Source organism: Perognathus longimembris, chromosome 2, assembly GCF_023159225.1.
Source record: "Perognathus longimembris pacificus isolate PPM17 chromosome 2, ASM2315922v1, whole genome shotgun sequence".
Taxonomy (NCBI): Eukaryota; Metazoa; Chordata; class Mammalia; order Rodentia; family Heteromyidae; genus Perognathus; species Perognathus longimembris.
Window position 1 is genome coordinate 78,347,016 of NC_063162.1, and position 22,682 is coordinate 78,369,697.

At 41.2% G+C, this 22,682-nt stretch overlaps 1 protein-coding gene across 10 annotated transcripts in view; it reads left to right on the plus strand.

Annotated features, from left to right (window-relative positions):
• The window catches only part of Ikzf1 (IKAROS family zinc finger 1), a 100,933-nt gene that overhangs the window by 64,358 nt on the left and 13,893 nt on the right, over positions 1-22,682 (plus strand). For 5 of the 10 annotated variants that reach the window (XM_048339565.1, XM_048339568.1, XM_048339566.1 and 2 more), the window contains exons 4-7: positions 2,363-2,422; positions 9,933-10,193; positions 16,534-16,701; positions 20,756-20,881. In XM_048339565.1, coding sequence (XP_048195522.1) covers positions 2,363-2,422; positions 9,933-10,193; positions 16,534-16,701; positions 20,756-20,881 — 615 coding nt within the window. The remainder of the gene's footprint in view (positions 1-2,362; positions 2,423-9,932; positions 10,194-16,533; positions 16,702-20,755; positions 20,882-22,682) is intronic. The other 5 variants (XM_048339564.1, XM_048339563.1, XM_048339569.1 and 2 more) reach the window with 3 other exon arrangements.

Consider the following 22,682-nt stretch of genomic DNA (forward strand, 5'->3'; position numbering starts at 1 on the left):
CTGTTTGCATCATAACCTATCCAGAAAGAACACCACATACTGCTTTATCTAGACCCTTTTATTTGGAAATGTGGATGGTAGAAAAGAAGAATTTATTCTTCTCTATTCACCTCTGCTGTGACCAACCAGAACTTGATAGCTATAAGCATATTTTATTTTTAAATTTGTTTTTGTAATTTGTAGAAAATCAAATTTTCCGATATACTTAGGCAATTTTGAATTACACTAAGCAAAGTACAGATTGCCTTAAAAACTCATCACCATTTCTTGTCTGGTACTACATGGTTACAGTCTATGTTAGACAATTATGAACACAATGCAAATTGTTGCGACACATTACATGTTCTGACTCAAAGTGGTAGAGCACTAACCTTGAGCACCAAAGCTCAAGGACAGCACCCAGGCCCTGAGTACAAGGCCCAGGATTGACAATAAATAAATAAACAAAATTACATGTTTTAAGTCTTACACTTGGGTTTCCAAGATAGCACAAGTCTGTCCTTTTCTAAATTAATTAATTAATTAACTGATTTATTTGTTTATTATTTTTGCTGAGGCTAGGGCTTGAATTCAGGACCTAGACACTGTCCCTGATCCCCTCTGTGCCCAAGGCTAGCACCCTATCACTTGAGCCACAGTACCACTTCCAGGTTTCTGGTGGTTTATTGCAGATAAGAGTCTCACTAACTTTCCTGCCTGGGCTGCCTTTGAACCATGATCCTCAGATCTAAGCCTCCCAAGTAGCTAGGATTACAGGCAAGAGCCACCCACCGGCCTATCCTTGTTAATGATAAACAAATTGTCTATAACCCCAATCTTTTAGCTTCTCTCTTCCTCGGTTTACCAGTCAACATGACTTCATCCCCACTGTTCTGCTGTGTGAGGATGCATGCCACAGGTGGCTAAGCTGTTGCTACATAACTGATGGGGTATTCAGGAAGTTCACTTTCCAAGCAAGTCCTACTTGGGCACCCAACCTGCATCACCTCTAGTAACACAGCCTCTCGGCACTGTGCCATTTGACCAAAGACTTATGTGACTTTACCTACTGTAATGTCCCTATCTTTAGAAATTAGCCTTTCCTACTAGAGAATATGTTTGCCCCTTCTCCTATGAACTAAGATAGTAGTTGCCCCATAGTACAGAACAACTGAAGTAGAAAAGTTTATATACAAATTTTGGAGCTCAATGGTAGCAAGAATGACAATTGTTATGATAAAAAATTTTCACTATATTGTTGGCTGTGTGCAGGTCATCAAACTCATCTCTAACTAGGCAAGCCAATGAATAATAGCTCTGTTTGATGAAGTGCATGATGTTGACTTTATGAAATTTGGACAATCAAGAACAAAATAAAGAGATTCGGAGCCAGGATTTGATGCGATAATTAAGCCATTCACCCCAAGAAGCAAGTTTAACAGTATCTCCCCAAACCTTGCTTTCCCATTAACCCAGTGTTTTATTAGTTATTACATGGAAGAGAAGGGAGTGTCTGTGGTCAAATTAGTTTTGAAAGCAATAGTATAAGCAAAATTTGCTAAAAAAATATTCTCTGAGGGTTCCTCCAGTCTTTTTACAGCAAATTATGTAGTTGTTTTTGATCCAAGTGTTTAAGTTAGGAGCCTGTTGGGCACATAACTGTAACAGTCACTGCAATGTGACTCTCAGAGGGAAAACCAGGTATGTAAGTATATGCATGTGCACGCATGTCTTAAGAATAGGAGCCCACTGGCCTCTCATCCTATGCCACAGAGTAAGAACTTGAAGATTTAAGGTGGTAATGGTTGTGCCATTCATAGAAATTGGTAGCCCTTTTTGAAGGTAAGGGGAAAGCAACAATTCTCCATGCACATACCCCATATGTTGCATGAAAATACTCAAATTTTCTACAAATACATCCTCATAGAAGGCTGAATAAAAACATGTGTAATGCGGTCCACCCATGGGGGTGGAGGGGCATTGCTTTAATATAGGTATGAGCTACTGTGATGAGGCTGAAATCCTGGACCTTTAGCATAAAGGCTTCTTTCTTATAACTCCAGAAAATTTTGAGCTACTGCCTCCAAGAGATTGAGCCCATTATGGCTTGCTCCCAACTTTTCTATGGAATTGAATACTTGAGTTGAGATCCTTGAAGGTCAAAGTTCTGCTCTGAGTGATGACCTTCAATCAAAGACAACTGTTTGGTTGCCCCAAATTGATGCCTTTTTTGTCGCCCACGTGAAGATCAACAATGGCAGATTCAGAGCTGACCAGTGGTTTTAGGCATAATATGTTCCTTTAAATAATGCTGTCATTTAAATTCATACTGTATCTTTCATGGTATTACAATCCTGCTTTCTTTTTGCCTTCTTTATTGCAGTTACATATGGGGCTGATGTCTTTAGGGATTTTCATGCAATAATTCCCCAAACTTTCTCTCGTAAGTATATACTTTGCTTCTAGAAAGCAGACACATGTATTCATTTCATACTTAGTTACCATTGTGTAGATACTGTGCCTTGCATGTTCTGACATCAACACCATGCTTCCATTTGAACAAGCAAAATGAGATAAGTTAAATGTGTTCCATACTATCCTTTAAATACCCAGCATTATGAACATCAATTACCTACCCCCATAAAGAAGTAAAGTTCAGAGGGTTTAGAGATGTGTTAAGGAACATGAGAGGGGGCTGACAGTGAGAAGAAGGGTGAGAATAGTACAATCAAATCTGACCAGGATGGTGATTGATGTTGGAATGGTCTCCTTTGTGATACAGTACTGTCACCATCCAACAACACAACATGTTCTGAAGATGATTTTGACAACTTTAGAGGCCAGGAGAAAAGGATGCACTCCCCTCCTCTTGTTCTGGAGTATTCATTTCAGAATGGAGACAACCTCTCCAGCTTCCAGACCCTTCTGCAGCAGGTCCTTGCTGCAAGAACGAGAGAGCTATTGGCAAGCCACGTGGGATAGGTCTTCTCTGCTCTGAGCTGCTCAACCAGAAGCAGATGTTAATTTCATTTTTGTGTTTTGTTTTCTTTCTTAGGTGCTGACAGATTATAAGCCACAAATATGTTTGGGCAACCACTTTAAAATAGTATTTATAAAATCAGATAATGCTATTTTTAAATGTACAGAGAGCTATTAAGTTTTATAAGTTGGTTAACATTCTTAGAATTTCAGTCCTTAGAACCTGTATTAGTAAATTCTTTAGTTTTCTGAAGCCATCCCAGAAAAGAGGTTGGACTTTGGGGGTTTTGTTTTTCAGTTTTGTTTTTTGTGTTGTTGGGATTGAGCCAAAATCCTTGCCCTGCAAGTGCTCTACCTCTAAGCCATGTTCATCCCAGCTCTTAAAAATTGTAACAATTATGAATATAGGCTAAAATATGAGATATGAATAACAGATACGGACATATTTCTCATATCCTTGTTATCAAAGACAAGTTAGTCTTTAAAGGATTCAGCAGATGGATCTAAGTTTGCTTTTTCTAAGTACATTGATCACTGTTCTAGGATATTGAAGTCTATAGAAAACTTTCTTTAGTTAATATTCCCTTGATTCAAATTTAAAATAGTAATTTGGTATTTATCTCTGTGATATGTGTGTCTGTGCATATGTAAATGTCTGTGAATATTTTTCATATAACATAAAACAAAATGTTCAGATGGGAAATACACAAATTTTGATATGACAGGTCACATTGTTGACATAAGTCAAACACACTACAAAAGATAGTACATTCTAAGACATCTTCCCACGTAGTCTGAGGAAAGTTTAAGTTTGATCATTTTGTAATGTCCAAACCGAGTTTTCAGAGAGACCTTCACAACACACACACACACACACACACACACACACACACACACACACACACACACACACACAAAATGCTACATGTAGACATGATAAATGATACTGGGAGTTTTATGAGACAGAACGCACATTTTGACAGACATCTTGTCTATATTTTTATACATATGGGTTCATAAAGTATTATTACCTCCCTTTTACTCTCCCTGCACCTCTGTCCCTTCAAATTGTAAATGTCTTCCTTCCACACGTGACTGGCTGTTCTGGATAACAACCCCCTCCACCCCTACTCTCACCACCCAACAGCAACCAAACTGTTCTTGGTCAATATCACCACCTTGTGGCCATGGTAGAAAAGTTATTCTTTGTGCCTTGAACACTTCTCATAGTTAAAATTAAATACAACTAATGCTATGCGTTCCTCTCCCAGCTTCATTCCAATTTATGTCCTTCAATATAGAAAATGTACATATACTTTCAATTGATAATTTTTATCCTTGCCCCACTGTTCTGGCTTTTCCTTGTTTTCTGTCTGCCTGACTTTATTCCATCTAAAGGCCTAAAATATCTAGTAATAGGAGTATTTCTAATAACGGGCCTTGACAAGATAGGTGCCCTATACTTGAAGTAGTAGCACATGGCAATGTATTGTCCTATTCATTTTTAAATGCTTAAAATTTTATGACTCTCTTTTAAATGCCACACAAACACTTGCATATGTATGTATTTGTGTACTTAAATATCTTCATTTCAGTTTTTCTGGTGGTACTGGGGACTGAACTCAGAACCTTGTCTTATAAGCAGGCAGTCTACTAGGCCTTCATCCCCTTTTGGTTTTCAATGTAGGGTCTCTTTATGCCTGTGCCAGCCTGGACTGCCATCCTCCTACTTGTGCTTCCCCGTGTCACTGAGGATATCAGGCACGTGCCACCATGCACAGCCATTGGTTGAGATAGAATCTCGTGGACTTTTATGTTTGTACTGGCCTTGACTAAAATACCTCAGTCTCTGCCCCCCACGTAGCATCACAGACTTGAGTTACCATATCCAGCTTCTATCTCAAATTATCATTTAATTACCCTCAATAATGTTGAACTATATCTTAAATACCTTTATTCTAATTTTTTAAATTACTCATTACAGGCTATTTCTCCCCTCAATTTTCATGTAAACTATGGAGCATTTCCAGTCTACATGGCTTTAAACCATACTCCAGTGATAATTTTAGAATGTTTTTCATGGAAAAATGCATATTGTATACCACAAATGTGCTTTCCTAATAAATACAATGACACATTCTAGAAAGGAAATGAGAATGGGGAGAAACAAAATCCATTTTCAAGGTGGAGATTGCCAGTGCATTACACCTATGCATTAAAAACATTCAATTATTCACAAGTGCCTATAATGCTTGGCAGCAAATCCAGGCCTCTTGGCTCCTGTTGATCTCAGTGTTCCTTGGAGTCTCCAGATTCTTTGATTCTGAACCTGTGTAGATGCTAAAAGCTGTATCCCATTTAGAACAAGGTTTGTTTTAAGACCGTGGGATTAATAACTGCATCAAAGACCTGTAAATATATATATATATATGATAATAAGATTTTAACTATTCTTCATTTTAAATTGAAAACCTCTTCCCTTGATACAAGCCACATTTTTTTTCAATAATGAAAGTGGGCCCTTGTCCATTATCTCTCAGTCAATGGGAGGGCAGGCTTGACCCTGAGTCTTCTAGGAAGAGAAGCTCACAAGTGTACTTTTCATGTTCTATATTAAGGCAGTTTGATTCAGCACCTTACTGAGTTCATCATTGTTCTAAGGAGAGGAGTAAGGATGAAGTTTGCAAAATATTCTTAAGTGAATTCCTTATATGATGAAATTATATTCCTATTGTTCATCACATCCATCTGTACAAAGGATCCATTACATATGCATCCCTTACATATACATAGTCTTAACATCCACCCATCTTACATGTATGTGTACCTGAGATTGTATCTGGGTGTCCACATAGGTCTCAGGACCATTTGTGAGAGACTCTCCTTTTGAACTTCTTTTTCATTTTGGTCCTGTCACAGATGTTAGTGAAATTGTCATGTGGGATAATAACACCAGAGTCCTGGCTTCAGCTACCCCAAGTCAAATTAGGTATTGACACAAGGTCTTCTGGCTTTGAGGATGTCTGCGGTATTTAAAGCAACATCCATTGCATGTTTCCCCCTGGTGCTTCCTCATCTGCTTCCTTCCTGGCACTGAGCTTTCCTTCCTTATGTAAGCAGCCTGCCCCTGCCATGACTCCAGAAGCCTGGGTGTCACTGCCGATGGTCCCTGCTGTCCTTCTCCTCCTCGGGAAGCACCCATACAGTCAGCAGCAATACACACTAGAGTGTAGAGAATAGCACAAATACTCATTATTGCTTTTGCTGCAGAAGTGCGTGGTCACTTCCAGCAGGTGTGTCATCTATCCACGTGTGACCTCAGGAAAGTCAGAATGAATTCTCCTTGACTGGTTTCCACCAAAGGAATGAAATCCAGCCAGGTCAGGAACATGTCGAGGGGATCACCCCAAACTTTCTCTGTGTGATGATGCTCTTTCCCCAGCCTCGAGAGTTCCTGTCTTACCTGCACTAGGACAGCTCTGTATCCTAATTCTCATGAGAGAAGAAATTGCCACACCCACTGTAATTTGCTCCATTGCGTTCTAGACTATTCCAGTCTCACTTACATTTTTTAAAAGGTGGCTAATTATAAACAAGCCTAGATAAAGAAATGCACACATCAGTTTGATAATAAAAATTTGAGGAAAAAAAAAGAAATGCACAGATCATTGGAGATTTATCCTGTTGCCAGCACAGTCTGTCTTCTGTGGGTGTGACACATTCTGGCATCTGGGTAATATATAAAGAATAGAGAATTATTTAGCACATGGTTCGGCAGGCTAAGAAGTCTCTGAGCATAGCACTGGCATCTGGTGAGGCCTTTGTGCCACAGCATACTATGGCAGAAGGCATCACATGGCCAGACTGAGCAAGTGTGCTAACACAGGACTCTTCTTTTTCTTATAAAGCCACCATTAGTCAGCTTGTCATTACTTCAATAAAATGCCACAGGCAAAATAACACAATAAGGAAAGGTTTACTTAATTTGTAGTTCTGGAGATTCCAATCCAAGATCCTGCAGCTGCATTGCTTTGGAACTCTGGGAGGGCATCAAATGACAATGCTGGGGAGCACATGTCATAGCAAACTGTCCACATGTAATGTAGGAAGTAGCATAAGACAGGGAGACAGGTCCCACAGCCCCTCCCTTTCAAGGGCATGCTCCGAGGTCTCAAGGGATGCTCCAGGGACTCAAGGACACACACACACACACACACACACACACACACACACACACACGACCCTGCCTGTCACAGGATCCACCTCCTGCCTCCATAGCACCACCCTTAGGACCAAGCCTTTAATACATGGGAATTTGGAAGACATCCAAACCATTTAGAGGTTGATTGCAAACACTGGTCAGCAGTAAGGGCCTAGTGCATTAACTTCTACCCAGAAAGATACACAGGACATACCTGAGAAGACTGATTCTGAAGACCTTAGCAGTACTTAAGCACCATGACTGGAGCGACAGACCAGCCTCCTTTGCCTGCCCTGTCTCCTTTACTCACCTGTCAGGGGTACTAAGCCTCTTATTGAGCAGCTAGGAAGGGCTAGCAGGAGGATATTGAGATGCAAAGTATTCTGAGTCTCTGGTCTTCAGAACCTCATAGGGCCTAGCACTTGAAAACTCTCTGCACTGGGCTTCTCAGGGACTAATAGGTCTGATGGAAAGAGACAGCACTATTCAGCGTTGAATTATACCCAAACTTTGGCAGTCTCAAAGTTTTCTGTAGAAGCTGTTGCCCATGTTTTAATTTACTCATGTTATTTTCTTATTTGTAACTCTTTTTCCCCCAAAGTAGTAGTAGGTAAGTAGCCTAGCTTTGCCATCTGCTGAGTATTTGACCTTAGCAAGTAGTCTTCCCATTCTGTGCCCCAGTATTAATAATGATACTTCCTGTATAGAGTTCTCTGGGGATTAAATAGTAGAGTGCTTCTGATGTGCTGTGTGCATGATATAAGGTAAGTGGCATGCTCATAGGGGGTTAGGTAAGGCCTCACTCTATGAGATGGCTAGATGGCTTCAACTTGCCAATCCCTGTCCCCATCCAGAGCTTTTGTCCCATCTGTCAGTCCACTGAGTCCCCCCATACCTCCTGCCACGGTTGTGTTACTGCCTCCTTCTCTGGATGTGGAAATCAATGCACAGAGAAATTTCATGACTGGCCTAAGACCTTGAACTTTTTAAAATAGAGGCGCTGAGATTCTAGACAGTTATTTTACTGGCTGAAAGTATTGGAACTCTAGGTCTCAAGATCAAGAGAAATTTATTAAATAAAATAAACTTGAAGGACTGTGAACTAGGAGGATTATTTACAGAGGTTTTTCTTAGTCTTGAGTCTGAAGATTAGATCAGAGTGCTAGGCTACCCTACCAGGGCTGGAAGAGCCCAGAATCTGAAAGTCTGATGTGTAATGTCCAAGTTGCTTTGCCAGGGAAAAAACTTAGAGGATAGGTGATTGAAAATATTTATTGAAAAATGTTATGTAGTCTTGTGCCTGAGATAGTGATGCAGCCCTGTAATCTCAACTCCTGAGAGGCAGAAGCAGGAGAATCATGAGTTTGAGACCAGCCTAGGTTATAAGACCTTATCTGGAAAAAAAAAAAAAGGCGGAAGAGAAAAAATATGTAGTCTTGTTATTAATCTTACTGGTTATCTTCCTTTGTTATTCAGCAAATTATATCTCCCTGCTCTCATGAGAATATAAAAATAATAGTTTCAAGGCTAGTTGCAATTACTCCCAGGCACTTTAGGACTAGGTGTACTGGAGTATTAGCAGTGTTGGAAAAGAAGCAAATGGAACATCTCATGTTTTCTTTAGGAGGAAAGAATGCCTCCTAGGCACTGGTGGCTCATACTTGTAATCCTACCTACTCAACCTGATATCTGAAGATTAAAGTTCAAATCCAGCCCCCCCTCCCAAAAAAATTCCATAAGTCTCATCTTCAATTAACCAGCAAAAGCCCGAAGTGGGCTATGGCTCAGTGGTAGAGCACCAGCCTTGAATGAAAAAGTTAAATGATAACACGAGGCCATGAATCCAAACCCCAGTATTTACACACAAAGTAAGAGTATGTCAATGATGTAATTACTTCACATGTGACTTAAGAAGTGGTTATTGTTTTTTCTTAGTCCTGACAGTTCTAGCACCTAAGGAAGACCCTCCCCTGACCCACATACATTATTTTCTTTGAGAAACTCTCCCTGGTCTCTTGCATTGATAAACTATCCCTGCTCAGTTTATGGAGGAAATGTAAAAGGGGTACCTTGATTCTAAGACAGAGTATTGATTTACAACACTGTGAGATAAAAGGGTAATTGAATGATCATGTACTGAAGAAACAGAAATCCGAAAGGGAATCTAAAAAGGACCTTGTCCTCACAGTATCTAGCATGACCTTGCCTAGTTTGGTCCCAAATTCATTAACATTCACACAAAACAAGGCAAGGTAGCATTATGCATAAGGGGGGTGGGGATGTTTCAGGCTTGTTAACCACTTTGTTCTCATGTCTTTGCAAGGTCAATTGTGTAACACGGGCGCTCCTGTGGCAAACAACACACAACACCTAGGATTTAATCCCAATTGAAGGCTGTAGATCTGGTGACCTTAACCTGCCTAAGTGAAGGTCTGACCTTCAAGGGCAAACATTTACACTCTTTCCACACATTTCCGGATACTTGTCCATTAGGATCTGTGGAGAGAAATGCAGGTTCTCCCTGTATCCCTGTTACATCCTCTGGCTACCATTCCCATGCTCCTATGTGGCTCAGGCTCCCACCCACCCCCTCTTCAGACCCCACCCCCCACCCCGCCACACACCCTTATCCACTCAGGTCATCAGTGTTCTCTGTGTCTGTTAAAAGGCCTTGTGCTGTGTTGCTCTGTTGTGTTTTGCTTGTTATGTTGTTTTTTTCTTTCTTTTTTTTTTTGCAATGACACTGAGTGGCCTCCTGTATTGTCTTTTTCAGCCAGTAATGTTAAAGTAGAGGCTCAGAGTGATGAAGAGAATAGGCGTGCCTGTGAAATGAATGGGGAAGAATGTGCAGAGGATTTACGAATGCTTGATGCCTCGGGAGAAAAAATGAATGGCTCTCACAGGGACCAAGGCAGCTCGGCTTTGTCCGGACTTGGAGGCATTCGACTTCCTAATGGAAAACTAAAGTGTGATATCTGTGGGATCATTTGCATCGGGCCCAATGTGCTCATGGTTCACAAAAGAAGCCACACTGGTAAGGCCTGGCGTACGTAGTTCTTCCTTCAATGGCCTGAGAAGGTCTTGTGGGTGTTGAAGGAGTTAAATGTGCTGTTGGTGTTGAGTGTTGGGAGCTTGTTTCCACAATGGACAAGCCCTGTAGCCACTGCAGGCAGCTGCTTCCCACTTGTACAGAGGCATAGAATTCTTGCTTTGAACAATATTTAAAAGCATTCTTCAGTTTGTATATATCCAACCCTGTAGTTATAAAAAAAGGCCAAGTTGCCAGGTACTGATGGCTTATACCTTCCACCTGAGCTATTCAGGAGGCTGAGATCTAAGGATCAAGTTTCAAAGCCAGCCCAGGCAAGAAAGTCCATTAGTGTCTTATCTCCAGCTAGCCACCATAAAAACAAGAAATGGCTGCTGTGGCTTCATTTACATGTAGTAGAGCATTAGCCTTGAGGACATAAGCTACCAGTGACAGTGCCCAGGCCCTGAGTTCAAGCCTCAGGACAGGCACACACACACACTCACACACACACACACACACACACACACACACACACACACACGAGTGTAATATTCTGCCGGCTCTAGTGATTCAGGCCTGTAATCCTAGCTACTCAGCAAGTTGAGATCTCAGAACCATGGTTTGAAGCCAGCCCAGTGAGAAGAGTCCATGAGACTTTTTTTTTTTGAGATATGATGATGATACTTAAGTAGTTGTACATGGGAGTTGCCATTTAACGAAGCAGTTTATGAATACAATATGTCTAATTATCTTATATCTAATTAACCAGCAAAAAGCCAGAAATGGAGCTCAAATGGTAGAGCTGTAAATAAAGTGAATAAAGCTAAGGGAAAGTGTCATGGTTCAGAGTTCAGGCCCCACTACCAACACACACACACACACACAATATTCTGTGTCCCACAATGAGAAAACACAAGCTGACTAATTTCCGAGAGCTATGCCCTAGCTCACAAGACTCCGTGTCTCTGGGGCTGTGGGAAGCTAAGAAATGCTTCAGTTAACTACATTTGCCCTGCACCTGTGGCTCTCATAGTAAATCTTGTGGATTGAACAATGAGATGCTTGTCCCAAAGGAGTAAATATCACTACCACCACCAAGACCAGTAAAGCATTGAGAAGCAAAATATCAATGCCATTCATTCACTTTCAAGTATACACATGGTGTTTGTTTCTCACTGAGTAGAAACTTTTCTTTCCAAAGGAACTTTTCTGAAATGTGGATAAAACACAATAAACTCACTAACTCTAGTAGTCACAGAAAAGATAGATGTAAGACAGACACCATGAGCCCTACCTGCCATGAGCTGGATCCTTTGGCATCTCAGAATTAGCATTAGCTACTTCAAAATCCAGGAAGGGGGGAAAAAAGAGCCACATTGGAGACAGTGAATTTTGTAAGATCTCAGGAAAGTTAGAAAAATGTCTTGAAAATGATGGTTTCTTATGCTTCTTCCGTGGGGCCAAACAAACACACATTCATAAAAATTCAGAAAATGCATTTAGCAAAATGTAAGCATCTATGTAAGCATCTATGTGGTTGTAATTCTATATAAATAAATCAGTTTCCAAAATAGCATATTCTAAAATAATGTGATATGTAGTATATTATATATGTGCTATATAATATATATCACAAAGGATCACAGTTATATATTGAAGATGACAGTTCAAAGTCAGCTCAGTCAAGAAAGTCTAGAAGACTTTTATCTCCAATTAACCAACAAAAAGCCAGAAGTGGGAATATGACTCAAATAGCAGAGAACTAACCTTGAGAGAAAAGCTAAAGGATAGTGCCTGGGTCCTGAGTTCAAGCCCAAGTACTGGGACACCCGTGTGTGCAAACACACACACACACACACACACACACACACACACACACACGGCATTCATCCCCACTTAAAAACAGAGCTTTTAAAATCCTGCATTTTAGAATAAGCCATTCTGCTTTTCAGAGTGCCTTCTTAATCTTCAAATTACCTAGTCATAGCCAGGTCTTAAATATATACGAGAGGTTATGACCTTACTCCCACCTTTTATAATAAGATAAAAATCCATGGGAAGGAGATAAACAGTAACATGACACTGTCAGACCTATGATAATACATTCCTGATATGGAATAAGCTCACAAACAAATTACTTTCCTTTTCATGTAAGGTTGGACTCGACAGTAGAAATTCTCTTACATAAATATTAGATAAGTGAATCCAATTCTGGCACGGTAAAATACCAAAACATAATGACTGCTGTCTTAATAAAAAGAATAATTACCTTTAATGAATAAACCTGCCAAATATAGATATGCAAGTGGCACCTGCTGTTTGCTGAGTCAGTTCTCCCACAAATAATGGCTAAGTGTCACATCTGCCCTGATACCCTCATTCTTTACATACAGAATCGATCCTTCCAGAAAGAGAGGCTTTCTACCAACTACTCCATTTCTGCCTGGTCATTTGCTTAAAAAACAAGATACTCTGAACAATATGAACATATGAGCAGAGAAAGCTATAGGTAGACAGAGAAACCATTTGGCCAAGCAGCTAGACACAGAAGAAAAGTTTTCCTTTCCCTGGTCTGGGTGGAATATGTTAGGAATATGCTTTTTGTATTATCTACATTCACATTCCTTACAGCACCCATCTCCAATTCAAAAAGGTCTATAAATCATATGAGATCTTGTGAAAACAGGCTCTGATGCAAACTGCAAAGCAGGCATGTCCAACAACTCCCTCCCCCCACCCCCACACATACACCCTACCCAAGGATGCCAGGACAGGGACTATGGAGCATATTTAGGTTCTGAGGACCTACTATTCTGAACAGAGAGTGCACAAGGCCATTTAGATGACTATTCACTTAGGAGCTTAGATAGCGTGAGATGAAGCTGAGACATACATCATACCACGGTCCCTCTCCTGCCTGTGAGCCCTCAGTCAGGTATAGGACTTCCCTAGTTTCTCAGGAAATCGAGAAGAATCAAGTTCAACCTCTTGGTTAGAGCTCTTGCATCTGCTCATATCACCATCTTGGTGAAGAGTCACTGGTGCCACTTCCTAAGTGGCCCCTCCCTTCCTGTTGGGCCTCATCCTTATGACTATGATGTCTCAGCAATGCCATCCCTGCCCTCATCTCAGGATGAGTGTGAGAAACAGGAAACACAGAAGGGAACCCACCATGCAACATGTGCATCAGGGGCTGAGCACTGTCCCTGGCTTCTTTTTGCTCAAGGCTAGCACTCTGCCACTTGAGCCACAGCGCCACTTCTGGCCATTTTCTGTATATGTGGTGCTGGGGAATCGAACCCAGGGCCTCATGTATATGAGGCAGGCACTCTTGCCACTAGGCCATATCCCCAGCCCCAATCATTTATTATTCTAAATAATGAACACCAAGATGGTAGGACCAGAAAGTCTGTGCAGACTCTTCTTGTCTCTCAGGTCCGGTCAGGCTCCGACCATAGCACCCTTTGTGGCAATGCCACCTGGCACAGTGTGGCCACCCAGCATGGTGTGGCCAGTCCATTCTTTGCAGCTCCAGCATGTTTTGTTAATTCCTTCTTTGGCCAGGCTCAGAAATTCTAAGATTTTTCTGTTTTCCTCCTATGATGGAAAATGTGTACAGTCAAGACAATGAAGAACTGCTTTGGAATTCTGTGATATCAAATTACCTGTCCCGGTTAAATAAAAGTGAATACAAGCTCGGGCAACATTGACTTAGCCATACTAATAAGCTGTTGATCTACAGAAGTGAGGCTGTGTCCACTAGCAACAGGAAGAATGCTCAGACCTGGCTTCAGGGACATGCCCCCTTGCATACAGCACCTCCCTTAAGTGGAATACTGTGTGTTGTCATTTTTGGAAGTGCTGTCTTCCAGACCTCTTGGCCCTTGGGCCTGCACCAGAGATCAGAAACAAATAGATTTCCAGTGAAGCTTGGCCTTGTAGAGAGGATTAAGTTTCCAGGCACAATGGAATCCCAAGAGGATCACTGACTCAAATTTTAAGCAAGGTCTCCCTCTTCTTTGCTTCCTACAGAAGGGTGACATGCCTGGTGGATCTGTGTTCATTTAGCTTCCAACTGATAGAGATGTTTGCTCTACTTCTAGCCAATCAGAGTGAGCAGAGGCATGGCACATCAGTCTCTCTTCAGCACAGAGACGAGTCTTTCCCATGTTGGACACAGGATTGGGTTCAAAGCTTAGGGTCGTGTCTTAAATACACTTGGATCACCATGAGTGCTCCTACATCCACACTGTGGGAATTTTCCTGACTGTCTTTCCCACTGAGCTGGAAGGCCCACCTTGTACAGATGAGAACTGAAGTCTAAAATCTATTCTGATTCCTCCTCTCTGGGTCTCTCTGTATACTTGGTCTACACTACTTGTACTTTTCTTATTGTTCATTTAAACACACATTTCATGAACATGTGTCAGAAAGGCTCAGAAATGTTTCTAATTAAGTGACTCCTGGCCCCCAGGTAGTCCCCTGGGACTACCTGGCTCACAGCCCTTTCATCCCTCCATTCATCATCAACCTGGAACTCAGAGAGTTGGTTATAGCTAATGTGTTGGTTGTTCTTACCATCACCTTCCAATGTGCTTGACTTTATGTCACCCCTTTTCCTCTACTCAGCCCACATCCAATCTACAAATTAGGATTTGGGGAAGCACTGAGTATAAGCTAGTTAGTTTCAAGACCTCTTCAGATGGCCAATGCTTGAACATCATAATAAATTAGTTTCATCTTTTCTGTCTGCCATCTGAAAAAGTGAGAATAATCAAGAAGTTCAGGTAACAATATATACTTTAAGATTTAGTCAGGTGTGGATTTTTTGGTCTATGTATGTGTGTACCAGTAACTGGGGCTTGAACTCAGGGCCTGGGCATTGTCCCTTAGCTTGTTTGCTCAAGGCTAGTGTTCTACTACTTGGGCCTCCACTTCTGGCTTTTTGGTGGTGAATTGGAGGACTGGCTTTGAACCACGATCCTCAGGTCTGTCCTAAAGAGTTATAATTACAAGCAAGAGCTACCAATGCCCAGCAAGGGTATGGAGTTTAATAGTACCAAGTTATTAATGTAATTGCTCTCTCCCACCTCCCACTCAGAAAAATGATCAAATAGGTGTTTTGACCTTCTTTATTCCTAAGAAAATGTATCCCTGGAACATATACTTGCATAGGCTCTCTACACTACGAATTAGGACCCCCTAGCATTGTTCTGCTTTAACAAATGAAACATTTTGATTGTCAAAAGAGCTCTAAAATCCACTTAAACATGAGAAACATCATTCCTTTCAGTGGGAGATCAAAAAAATATTAACCAAGTTAGATTCCAAAAACCTGTGACTACCCAGCAGGACTATCCATGTTCCTTTCCTGATGACTTTTATCTGTGTGACAAGCACACACTCTGCCACATCCCAACTGGCTCTGTCCATCATGGATTCAATAGTCTGCCTCAGACAAGTAGTCAACAATGATGAAATTGCCTTTGATAGAAGAGCTATGCTTGAAAGAGAACTTGTCTTCTACAGAACTAGACAAACAAAAGCTTACAGATATAGAAGTTATACAGAAGGAAAGGGGCAAGAAAGGTCCATGGGACTCTGGTTTTTATGCCCTGCTACAGAGAAATTTGGAAGTTTCCTCTGGACGATGGGGCCCTTGTCCTGTTTCTTAAGTTCTTATTTTATTCAATCTTTCTCCATCTCCCTCTCACCCTTACACTTTCTCTGTCTGTCTCTCTCCTGATTTGCCTGCTTAGGGACAGACAGGTAATGGGGAAGAAATTGAAAGGGAAAATACAGGGAAAATGTAAATGAAAAGAAGTTATTATAACTGTTATAATGAAGTGCCTTTCATTTAAATATAAGAATGTAACGCTGAAATGAACTTGTGATCCTGAAATGCATTTTTAATGAGTTTCCCTTTTATTTTGCTGCTTCAGTGGCATATTTTAAAGACCCTTTGAAAAAAGCCACATTAAAAAAAAACCCACCAAATGCCACAACACGCAAAATTGGATATTGGTTTATTCCAAAACTGCTGATCAGGAAGAGTGGCTCTTCATCACAAAATGTTGCAGTCACTTTATTTAAATGAGTTTGAATTTGCATTGTGATGTGCCATTCTGATTTAGGGAAAAAAATTAGATTTTCAGATCAAATTGACCCAGCCAGTGAAGCGTTAAGGAGCTGGCAGGTTTAGTCTGAAAGCCTCATGTTCTATCAAACCTGCAGCCGGTAGAAGTCACCGGGCCCGTGGGAAACAACTTTCTTGCAGGCCACAGTCTTCTTATGCCTGGGCTGAGTTTTGTTCTCACAGCTGGCTCTCCTCTCCTCACCCCAGGAGAACGGCCATTCCAGTGCAATCAGTGTGGGGCCTCCTTCACCCAGAAAGGCAACCTGCTAAGGCACATCAAGCTGCATTCTGGGGAGAAGCCATTCAAGTGTCACCTCTGCAACTATGCCTGCCGTCGGAGAGACGCCCTTACCGGCCACCTGAGGACACACTCTGGTAGGTTTCCTGGACAGTTGGCATGCCAAACCTGGCACAGGAGCAACCACTTTGGGACTGCAGGGGCCCCAGGACAGTTCACCAACCCAGCTTAACTCCCTCCATGTAGCCTCCTTGACACTGACCCCTACCTAGCATTCCGCTTTCCCGTTAAACCAAAGGAAGTGCACACACCATATACACAGACTCAACCACAAGAGGAAGCCTCCCTTTCTAGCAAGTTTCAGAGGAAACCTCTTCACTCGACAGTCTCAGGTAAGTGAGTTTTTGTCGAGGACTCTGCCTGCCATACTGTCTCACAGATGTACTACACATACCTCCAGAGTTTGCAACCACATTTCTTTATGTTCATGGTTAACTCACACAGGTGTGCCCACTGTCTTATATGGAGGATTCTTAAATAGTAATGATGGGTAGTTGTCATCACAAAGGTGACCCAGAGGTGGTTCACAGTACGGTCCTGGAAGTCCAAGCTGTGCTGCCCCAGCCTGAGGAGTACCTCTTAGCCAAATACCACTCAAGGCTTTTGTGAGTAAAGCCAGCTTGAAGCTGTCAGCAGAACGTAGGCAACAGCATTTCCCTCAAAGTACTGCTAGTGCCTGTAATCCTCATGACTTGGGAGGCTGAGATCTGAGGATCATTGAGGTTCAAAACCAGCCAGGGTAGAGAAAGTCCATAAGATTCTTATCTTCAATTCACCACTAAAAAAGCTGGAAGCTGAGCTGTGCTTCAAGTCATAGAGCACTAGCCTTCAGCAAACAAGCTAAGGGCTAATACCTAGGCCCTGAGTTCAAGTCACAGTATCAGTGCACATAAAAAAAGTGCATCAATGAGCTGAATGCCAGAGTGCTCATCCTTAGCATACATGTATGACATTTGTGGAAACCCTCTTAATCTGTGTTTACAAATCAGTTCTTAATTGGGTTGGATCTTCTGCCTTCTGGGTGGGTTATTATCTGGTAGTTCCCTAAGCCTACCCATCTGTGTTACATGCTTCCCTACAGTAAACCTGTGGATGTGACACCCATGTTTTGTTTTGTTTTTTCCATTGTGTGTAGTTGGGGATAGTTGATCAAATGCCCTCAGAAGATTTGGGGAAAACCCTGGGACTGACGGACCCTGTCCCTGCCTTCACAGACTGCCACAGCCAAACCAGTCATCACTCTGCCATTTTTAATGACTTGTCCAAGCAACAGCCTCTCCAGGCAGGTGTCATGGGTGTGGGGAGAAACTTCCCCATCCAGGATTGGAGGATGAGGAGGAGCTGTCCCAGAAAATGGGCCATGTGTTCTATGCAAAAGTTTGACAGAGCTCAGGCCATCTCTTCCAACGCAGAGGGAGGGTGTTTCATGACACAAGTTTTAGAGGCCTATTATGCCCATCTCCTTGATCCATGTTTTCAAAGCCACTGAGGGTCCTTGTGACAAGAGAGGACAAGAACACACCCAGGCACCAACATCCTAACATGTAATAACAGAGTGTGAAAGACATGGTAGGAGAAGAGGAAGGATAACCAGTTCTGGTGGAAGAGAGCAGAGAGATTCTAATAGGAAGAGAGCCCTAGTACATTCCTAAGGGCAGTTTGTGATTTTCACAAGACTTGTTCCTAGGCTGACACTCACTGATGGTATCATTAAGACTGTCAGATTACTCCAATGTATAGAACAAATCTCTCCCATGTATCAGTCTTTAAAACTTAATTAAGGTGATGTCTCTCTTTTCTTCCCTGTGAAATTAGGAACATACTTGTGCAGTGTTTTCTGTTTTTCTGTTTTTTGTTACCCTCAAGGCACGGCAATCTCCTGATCTCAGTAGGGTCTACCACGTGGTAAACCCTAAGTAGCTCATTTCTGAGCCAGTGAAGAAATCCAGTACAGATGCAATGGTGCTTCTGATATACACATCTCTTGGAGGAAAAACATAATCAAAAACAATTATTTAGGTCCTTCAAAATGATTTCACTAGGATGAGATGAAGACTTCAGTCTTAATTTAGGCATAGCAACATTCTCTGCCCCTGTGGAGTGGCCATGTCCCATAGTCTATGAAAAACCAGCATAATCAACATGCTTTCCCTGTCACTGGTGCCCTGAGCTTCCAGACAGCAACACATTTGTTACTGCAGAATTTGTGCTACTGCTTAAGATCTCGGGTCTGGAGGAAGAGGGGACCCTTCCTTTCTCACCACTTGTTTGGAAGTTCTAAGCTTCATTAGAGACATGTTTTCCTAACAAAAGATATACTTTAGTTCACCTGCTTATAGTGAATGCATTTATGTTCTAGAGTTAAAATAAAAAACTTACCAAGAAAAATGGATATCCATGTACTATGTCATTTATACGGGAAGCAAGTTTGATCATGAATGTCACCAGTATGGATTCTCCAGGAAAGGACGTGGAATGGTTACTTATATTCTATTAATTTCTCAGAATGTGCTGGATAAAATCTGTGGTATTTCAGCATTATTTCTTAGTATTTGGGGTAGAGCACTTCCTACAAAGAAAGATGGTTTTGTTTTCCAAAGTCAAGCTTTGGATTTCTTTTTTCGTATTTGTCTTCTTAAATCATGGTTTTGGTTCACGTAGGAAAAAAATTCAACCAACAAAAGCCTTGGTTAAACCAGTTACCAAACATTCCTATTTGATGGTTCTGATTTCTATATGATCCTTTATAATGTGTTAAATCAAACAACCTGAGAAAGAAGACCTTGGTTTGTGGGTAGAAGTTTATACTCCTCATATAAGCATTTGAAGAAAATTTGTCTTCTACAATGGTATCTTCAGTAGTCTTTTTAACATGGGTATTATTAATTCCTTACCAGTCTTCTTTTCCTGAAATACCATTCATTGAAATCTAGGAAGAGCTAAACTCGTTATCTAGAACAGCACTATCCCAATACACTAGCCACATGTCATATGTCATATTTTAATCTTAGTCATTTAAAGTTATGGGGAAGGTCAGCTCCAGTCTTCTGTGGCACTAGCCATACTTTGAATGTAAAATTGTCACACGTGACTGATGTTTACAGTACAGAGGATGCTGTGTTAGACAGACACATAGAGAATAGTTTCACCAATGCAGTCAGTTCCGATGAATACAGTTGATCTAGAAGCTAAATCATCCTAATGTTCTTTCTGAGGATAACATAGAGTTTCCATAACCTCTACTTATGAAAAATAAATTGTACACTTTTTCCTTGTATATAAAAATACGTTTTGGCTTTCTGCTGTAAATGAAAAAATATTTCATATTTTCCTTGAAACTTTCCATTTTGTATTTTCATATTATATGGTCTTACACAAAATACTTTGGTATTACATAAGAAAATACAAGCTGGGGAGTGAATATTCATTTAACTAAAGCATTTTTACCTACCATCGTTTCCTAGAGACCTCAAATTATCCAGCTTAGCCTCTAAATTCACATTGGTTGCATTAGCTATAACCCCAGTGTTGAGCCCAACACAGCCCACAGCCTAGACGTGGACTGGAAGCCCACTCTGGGGATTAATTTGTGCACTATCCAGCTTTCCTTGTGTTTCTGTCCATATGATAGCATATTCATGGCTCAGCTTTTCTATTTTAAAGACACATTTCAGTGTGTGTGTGTGTGTGTGTGTGTGTGTGTGTGTGTGTGTGTGTATGCATGCTGGTGCTGGGACTTCTGGAGTTTGAAATCATGACCTCATGCTGACATTTAGCCTTTAAGTTCAAAGCTGGTACTCTACTACTTGAATCAGACCTCCACCCATGATCCTCAGATAGCAGCCTCATGTGTAGCTAGGATTATAAACATAAGCCATCAGCACCCAGCTACAGTGATCAATAGGAAAGAATTGATTTATCAGTACAGTAGACAAATTAGGATATTAGGATGGAACAAGATTTATGTGAGTCCATGGGATAATTCAAGGGTACCCTAGACTCCTGACCAAGTCCATAATGCTTTTAACTCCCCAGGGTATAATTTTTTTTAGTAATAATTGTACCACATGCATTCCCATTACACAGGTCAATAATTAATTGGGGTTTTTAATTCAATTGTGTTTTCTGCAGTTGGTAAACCTCACAAATGTGGATATTGTGGCCGAAGCTATAAACAGCGAAGTTCTTTAGAGGAACATAAAGAGCGCTGCCACAACTACTTGGAAAGCATGGGTCTTCCAGGCACATTGTACCCAGGTAAGCACTGAAGCTCCCAGGCTGGGCCTGAGCCCCTCTCCCTTTAAACTCTGCCTGGCCTACCATGCTGTAAAGGGAGGGAGGGACCTTTGGGGCCAGATACATTGTGATTTCCCTAGGAGCAACACCCTATCCTTCTTCACTTTCCAAGTCCTCTCTGACTAAACAGAGCTTACCTTACAAAGTCTTCCTCTTCAGCCTGGCACCCAGTGGCTCACTTATGTAATCCTACTCCGAGGTTCAAAGCCAGCCCTGGTAGGAAAGCCCTCGAGACACTTATCTCCAATTAGTCACCAAAAAGCCGAAGTAGAGTTGTGGCTCAAGTGGTAGAGTGATAGCCTTGAGCAAAAATGCACAGGGACAGTGCCTAGGCCCTGAGTTCAAGCCCCAGGAATAACACACACATACACACACACACACACACACACACACACACACACACACAGAGAAATTTTCCACTTTCAAACCTGGGGAAATGTTACTTTTAAGTAGCCCTTAACAGTTTTAAACTTTGAAGATACTGGTTTGTTTGGACAGAACATCAAGCCCTAGTTTGGTCCTCAATACCAACAAAACAAAACCTAGAATGGTGACTGATTCTTCATACTTAGTAAACAAAGTATGTGAAATCTAGTTTTAAAACTTTCTTCATAAAGGTGATCAAGAATGAACTTTCAAGGGTCTTCCTTCAAGTATCTGATATAAGGGCAGAGTATGCCCACCTGCCAGGAAGGTGAAGGGGAAGTTTGTTGGAAGGCCCTGAGGTCTGTAGTAATGAGGAGAAAGAGTAGTGAGGCTGGCAAAGGAGCCAGGGAAAGGCTGCATTTGTCTTCTAAGCTTTCTCATGTAGGAGATAGCATTTGACTTAAGTCTAAGATGATATGAGGAGATTGAACAGGGCTATGTTTACTCACAGCAATGTCAGTTACTAATAAAGACCACTTTGGCAATGAGTATAGAAATGTTTTGTAAGTAGACCAAATGCAGCTAGCCTCTTTCAAAACTCTGTCACTTAGCATTTAGCCATTGGAACACTCCCTCACTGGGTCAGTAAGGGAGAAGCTGAATTCCTAGGGAAAATATTAAGCCTTATACACTATGCTGACTTTAGCAAATGGTTCAAAAAGGAAAATTCACCAGAGTATACATAGATTGTAAAGGGCACATGAGATCAAGAGAAAGGAGTAGTCAGAAAGAGGCCCTAAAAACAAACAAACAACAAAAAAAAAGTGAAGATTGGACATGGCCCTGAGATGTAGCATACCACATGGTGAGATCTCTGGGTTCTGAGCTCTCTCCTCACTGGTCTCCTGAGGTCCTAAGACTGGCAGCTGAATCCTCAAGGCCTTACGCTTCTCACCAGAGAAATAAAGGGATTATGAAATTATCATTTAGTTTCTGTCAAAGTCTAGACTAGAAAGGTAGTTAGAGTGGAAAAGGAGAAACTTAGATGTGAAAATAGTAATAGTGACAGTAAATTATCAAATTGTGTCCAGGATTAAAAAACTGAGGGAAGAAACCATAATTTTGTTTCTTTAAAATAAAAAAATGTTAACATTCAGGTAACTCTATTTTTCTATAAAACTGAGTTTAGTGGGTCCTGAAAGAAACTTTCCTAATGATATAATTCATAAATGAATGCTTTATAAGTCACTTTAGGAGATCAAAAAGTATTTATACTGCCAGGTGCCAGTGACTCAGGCCTATAATCCTAGCTTTTCAGGAGTATGAGATCTGAGGATTATCGTTCAAAATTAGCCCAGTCAGGAAAGCCCATGAGACTCTTATCTCCAATTAATCA